General features: G+C 50.9%; 1 protein-coding gene across 1 annotated transcript in view; it reads left to right on the forward strand.

Annotated features, from left to right (window-relative positions):
• The window catches only part of Tgfa (transforming growth factor alpha), a 90,953-nt gene extending 85,006 nt beyond the window's left edge, over positions 1-5,947 (forward strand). Inside the window, exons 4-6 of the mRNA XM_013352884.2 lie at positions 2,315-2,464; positions 3,747-3,856; positions 4,300-5,947. Coding sequence (XP_013208338.2) covers positions 2,315-2,464; positions 3,747-3,856; positions 4,300-4,307 — 268 coding nt within the window. The 3' untranslated portion in view covers positions 4,308-5,947. The remainder of the gene's footprint in view (positions 1-2,314; positions 2,465-3,746; positions 3,857-4,299) is intronic.
• The last annotated feature ends 548 nt before the right edge of the window (positions 5,948-6,495 follow it).

The raw sequence follows: 6,495 nt of genomic DNA on the forward strand, positions 1-6,495 counted from the left end.
AGAGTCCGTGTAGACAGCCCGTCTATCTACATGAGAGTCCGTGTAGACAGCCCATCTATCTACATGAGAGTCCGTGTAGACAGCCCGACTATCTAGGTCCTCAGGGCATTCTTCTATTTCCCTGTTAACACTGCCTAACTTTCTTAGTTACCAAGGACACAAGCTCTTTACAGCACGCTTAACTTAAACTCCAGTCTTTTCTACTTTTCAAGATAAGACGCTAAACCATAAGCCTACCATCTGGCAAAGGAGAGGGAGCCAGTCTCCAGTCTTGGACTTGGTACAGATGTCCTTCAAGTTCCGAGAACAGGTGCAGGGAAAGTGTGGCTCGGCTTTTCCATAACAAGATTAAACGAGAAAGCACACCAAACACAAAGTAACCCCAACCAAAGAACAAGTAGCCAAGCCTGGTGGTGCACGACTGCCATCCAGGCATTCGGAAGCTGAGGCAGGAGGATCATGAGTGTGAGCTAGCCAAGGCTACAAAAACAATAATAAACTCAACTATCTGGGCTTCAACTAATAGCCACCTTTGGGTGATTCGGTGAAGGGTGTGCACCCCGTATCTCAGGCTGCCGTTAGCCTTAAACCCCCTACAATGCCCGACCCTTCAGCATCCAGATGCTGATGTCTAGCCCTGGAAAAAAGGCATGATCTGAGAAAACATGCCCTGTTTGTCCTGCGGCTCCATGAGCCTTCGTGAGAGCTGGGCCTGGGGGCTGAGAAGACTGAACTCAGGGATCCCACCTAGGATGGCTGCGGAGCCAGCCTGGCACAGCCCCGGGTACCCCAGGGAGGGCCTGTCCTTCCTGTGTTCTTTAAAGCCCTTTTACCTGACAGCTGCAAGTTAAAGGTAATTCAAGCATAGACTTAAGAATATTAGCTACCTTAGCCATAGTTAGAAATGTATATAATATAATGTAAATTCGGTGTGTGATGTGGGGTTGCTCCTCAAGGAAGCTTCCTGCCTGAGAGAGCTGGAACTCAATATTGACATTGAGGATTTTTAAAAAGGGACCGTGGTGTCACTTTTCTGTTAAAAAGAGTCGCATGCTTGAAGGAATGCCAGGAAAGCAAGTGGCCATGTCTCGTCATCACCAGGGCATCATAAAAAACTGTCCGCCAAGCAACCCTGCGCAGACAGGAGGCTGCCTTTGGCATGACAGAGCCAGAGAAGTTGCGGGTGCAGCCAGACCAGGAATGAATGGGCTGGCGATGCACGCACCAGCATGCACGTTCACACCTGACCTCATTAATGTCTTCACTCACTGTGTGGAGGTCAGGCGTGTTTCACTGGCTGCCAACACACAAGATCTCACAGGAGTCCAGAGGCTTCTCAGCCCTGATGTGACCAGGTGACAGTGCCAGGCCCTCATCCCTTCCTGGAGGGACCAGATGATGCACTGAACCAAGCAGGAAATGGACTTGGGGCTAATTAAACTTGGTGAAGAAGACAGAAAAGGCAAGCACCAACTACTCATCTAGTGTATTTTTTTTTCATTCAAAATTCTAAATAAGCAAATTTGGTTTTAAAATAACCTGGATTTGGGCTAGGCGTGATAACACATGCCCTTAATCCCAGCAGGCAGATCTCTGTGAGTTTGAGGCCAACCTGGTCTACATAGTGAGTTCTGGGACAGCCAAGACTACATAGGGAGACCCTGTCTCAAGCAAACAAACAAACAAACAAAAAAAAAAACACCTGGATTTGGAGCTGAGGAAACAGCTCAGTTGGTAAAATACTTGCCACAAGACTATGAAGACCTGAGTCCAGATTGCTAACTCCCATGGGGAAAAGTGGTGTAGCGATTTATTTAACCCCATAGCTGAGGAGACAGAGGCAAGGGGGTCATTGGAACTTAGTGGCCAGACAACCTTGCCATATAGGGGAAGTCCAGATAGAGTAAGGGACTCTGTCTCCAAAATAAGACAAAAGGTGATGGAGAAAGATACGAAACAGTGACTTCTGGCCTCCACAGATGTGCACACATCCATGCACCTACACCAGCATGCACACACGCATGAGCATGCACACACAGAGCTTCATTGCCTACCAAAATGAAGTTCTCGTCCTCAGTGCTCGAGAGTTAACACAGTGCAGAGATCCCAAGTGCTCCCTTGGTGAAGAAGGGGATCAGTTTCCCCTCCCCTCAGCAAGCAGCAGCATGGCAAGAAAGAGGCCTCACGCCTGGGTCTCCAATCACAAGGGAGATGGAGGCCCTTTGGGACTTGTCCAACAAGCCCAGGTCCTTCCAGCATAGCTTGGGTAAAGAAGCCCCTCTGTCAGAGGCAAGCTAACATTCCTTTCCCACAGCTGCCACTCTGGGTACGTGGGGGTTCGCTGCGAGCATGCAGATCTCCTGGCCGTGGTGGCTGCCAGTCAGAAGAAACAGGCCATCACTGCCTTGGTGGTGGTCTCTATCGTGGCCCTGGCTGTCCTGATTGTCACCTGTGTGCTGATCCAGTGAGTATTTGCCACCCCTGTGTTCATGCCCCCCAACGGCCTGCCTTGCCAGGAGCAACTAGAACATGGCCACACAGAAGAGCCACATTGTTGTGACGTGAGAGTGACGTCAGCTAAGATGGTTAACGTCTCTCCACCCAGTGTCAGGCAATACGTTGCAAACCCTGGAACACGGGTGGGCAATAGCAGTGGTTCTGGGCTCTTCTAGAAGTCATGTCAAATCAAAGACATGCCCTACCCCTGCCTGTGAACCCAGAACCTTCTGAAAACCTGTGAGCTGGGCAGGGGCTCTGGAGGGAGCTGGAAACAGCTCAGCGCCCCTGGTCTGCAGCAAAGCTCTTCCTCCCTGCAAAAAGCATTTGATAAATTCTGAAGTTACGTCAGGAGCTCCCGGTGCTATGGCTGCAACCCTGGTGTCCTCACCCTCGGCGCCCTCCCTCTTTCTCCACCACCACCGTCTAAACTGTATCCTCCAGGGAGCTGTGTTGAGCCCCAGGTCAAAGGAGACTGCAGGAGTGTCTTATCCTATTAGCTTGTCCATAGCTGCCCACTGACCTGGCTGGTACAACCAGAGCCCTGGATACACAGTGTTGGATTCCCAGCAGCTGACACCAAGCTGGACTTCATCCCTGGGATGGTTTATTCTAAGTCAAAGGGCTCAGAGGATCCTACCTAGTTTGAATTGGCCCAAGGCGCTCTTCAGTTAAAGGCAGCCTGTCAGCACAGTTCAGGTCGACTGAAGGCTGGGACGGCAGAAAGCACAAAGGCTATTTTGATGAGGCTGGATATAAAAGCAAGGCCAGGCTTTTGTCCTCCAAGGCTGGCCAGATTGCACACAGTCCAATAAGAGACACTGCCCTGGTGAGTTGCTGATGATCGGGCATCTGGGACACAAGCCCAGGGATGACTTGGCCACCCCTGAAGCATGATGGCCTCCAACCCCAGGGTCTGCTGGTCTTAGTCCTCATGTCTGCTATAAAGCCATTGCTACACTGGCAGAACTTCTCAGCTGGCCCAATATGGAGACAGCAAGCAGCTAGGTGGCTGGCCTGTCCCCTCAGCCAACTAGGGAGTCTGGAGCCAGGTGATCCAGGGAGTTCTAGGCAGAGCTCCAGCAATAATGGTGGCCCTGTCTGTGCAGCAGCCAACAGGTTCTTTGAGGCTGGTGGGTAACTGTCCGGGTCCTCAGGGTCTGGCGCGGCTGATGAGTGAGAACCCAGGGCTGCCCAGCTGGGCTCCCCTGCCAGGCAGGTGCAACTCAACCTGTCCCTTCTGTCACCAGCTGCTGCCACATCCGCAAGCACTGTGAGTGGTGCCGCGCCCTTGTCTGCAGACACGAGAAGCCCAGCGCCCTTCTGAAGGGAAGGACCGCTTGCTGCCACTCTGAGACAGGTACAAGACAGTTTCTCCCCTTTCCTTCCTGGGAAGGTACCGCTGGGTGGAGAAAATGGCCACCATTTTCCAAGTTGGCACAGAGGTGCTGAGACCAAACAGGAGGGAAGTGAAGGGCTGTTTCTCCCTGCCACTCCTGACAGGAAAACCGGTCATGGGTTTAGCTGAACTGCAGCCTTCCTGACAGAAATATGTGCCCCAACCTCCTGGCTACTCTAACTCATCTTTCTCCATTACAACCCCACCCCCTCTGCTGTAACTCATAGTCTATCTGTCGCTGAAGGCATAGTTTCAGAAACTGATGCCCTGACTCTGGTCTAGAACTGGGCCTGGTTCCTGAGAGACATCAGTGACATTGGATGATGTTGCCCCAAAGTCTCTGTCCCCAGCTTGTCTCCCCAGCTTGGACCCACATCGCTCACTCTGTCTTCCTTCTCTGCCAGTGGTCTGAAGATCCCAGAGGAGGAATTCGGCCAGGTGACCTATGGAAGGCCAACACCAGACAAGCTTCTTGGGACAATGCCACTGGCAGTACCCACGTTCCTGGGACCTGCTGGCAGACTTTCCCTGTGCAGGGCGCAATGCCTGTGCGGCCATCTGTCCTCTACGGGCCTTCAAAACTGTGTGGTAACTCTGCCTGCCGGGCTTCCTCAGTGCACCCTAGAGAAGAGGCCAGTAGACAATGTTTCAAGACAAACTGAACAAGAACCTCAAAGGGCTTCCTGGCCTTCTTGCTAACCCACACCCGGCATGCACTTGGGTTGGTGTCTCCTGCCAGTCATGGATACCAGGCTGTTTCTTCTCAATGGGCCATCTGGTCCCAGCAGAGACTCCATGGTTGATGTACAAAATGGACAAGGGAGAAGCCTATTACTATATGAAGACAGCGTGGCCTCCTAGGACCCTTGACATCTCCTCAAGCTGTTGCCAGGATGTGTGTCTTATTTATTCGATGGATAATGGTTTTATCTTTGATCTCTTAAGTCAATGTCAGGCATCCACATTAACGATACAAGAACAGCTGACTGTGACGTTACACCAAACAGAAACGTCCAGCCACTTTGATAAAGCCCGACTGAGGGGAGGGGTGCCTCCCAGGGGCTGTAGGGACAGAGGCCAAAAGTGACTCTGATGGGAACAGAACTGCTATTTGGAGGTCATGCCCTCTAAGATTCAAAGCGGAAAAGTCCCCCCAGATACACATGGTCGCAAAGTTAGCAAGGCCAGTGGCAGAGCCCCCTCCCACGGGGGCAAGAGCACAAAAGAGCCTGCGGGGACACCTAGGGAGGACACACATGCCAGTGCTTGGCTAAGTGGATTAACTTCCTCGTGAGCTCCGGCATTAGCAGCGAGTTATGGGCCAAATCCATGAAGGGGACCAGCCCTTTATTTTCCATGCTTTTGCCTTGGTTTTTGCTTTATTTTCAGAAGGAGAAACTTAACTTTCCTATTTATTTTCAAGCATTAGGATAAATATCCCACTGTTGGATTTTGTTTGTTTGTTTTGTTTTCTTCCCTTTCAGAACGTTGGCATTATTAACAAAATTGCTACCAAACCTCTCCACTCCCTTCTGGAGAAGGAGACCTGAGCACCCAAGGGTGCTCTGACCCATTGGGCTCACCCACATCCCTGGGCTGCTCGGTACTGTCTGGAGACAGAATGACAGTTAGTATATAACGCTGCTTAGGGAGGAGGACATTGTCTAACTCAGAAGTGTAAAGCCCGCCCCCATCAGCCCCCTAGAGCCTCTGACTCTGCCTCGGGAGAGGACATTCGATACACCAAGTCGATTTGGTTTCTATCAGAAAGTTGGCTTCATTCTTCTTCCATCCCACCTTTTTCTGTAGATTTTTCTCTTCTCCTAGGATCTAGGCATTGATCTGCCCCAGGTCTTAACCCTGGCCTGCTCTGCTCACAACAACTGGAGCCCCCAAAGAAGAAACTGGGTCTGTCCAGAGCTGTCCTCTAGCTACAGAGCTGACGCAGCTCCAGGCAGAATTCATCACTTTTGTTATTATTATTATTTTGGTTTGATGTTTTGTTGTTTCTTTTTGTGAGACAAGTTCTTGCTGTATAGCCCAGGTTGGCCTTGAACTCAAGGTGTTTCTGCTCCAGCCTCCTGCGTTCTAGGCTTATAGGTGTGTACCACCATGCCCAGCAGAGTTTTTCAGTTTTTAAAGAAAGTAGGTTAAGTTTGCTTTCCTTGGGTCATCCATGTGGGTCAAGGTTGGGTGTAGCCTGCTGCTCAGAGACCAATCAACTGCACTGGACCTTAGACCTCTATTGGCCCCAGCATTTTCAGTAGGACCCTGCCTGAAGTCCTGACTCATGGGAACCAACACAAATGAGGCACAGGGCTTGTTTTCATTTAGTGCACACCATTACCTTCAGATGACAGATCTTCCCTGGTCTGCTGGAGGCTCCTGGACATCTGACTTCTTTAAAGATTTTGAACTGACATCAAAGTATTGATGGGAACTTCTTCACTAATGTCCCATCCTAAAGATGTCACCAGGAATTGTCATCAAAGACTCAGCAAAGGTGGGGAAAATTAGGATGGACATATGATGGTGAAGGCGGAGGATCCCGGGGAGGACCTCAGCTTGGGAGTCTGAGCATCCCAGTTCTCAGGCCCAGC

Source organism: Microtus ochrogaster, unplaced genomic scaffold, assembly GCF_000317375.1.
Source record: "Microtus ochrogaster isolate Prairie Vole_2 unplaced genomic scaffold, MicOch1.0 UNK1, whole genome shotgun sequence".
Classification (NCBI taxonomy): domain Eukaryota; kingdom Metazoa; phylum Chordata; class Mammalia; order Rodentia; family Cricetidae; genus Microtus; species Microtus ochrogaster.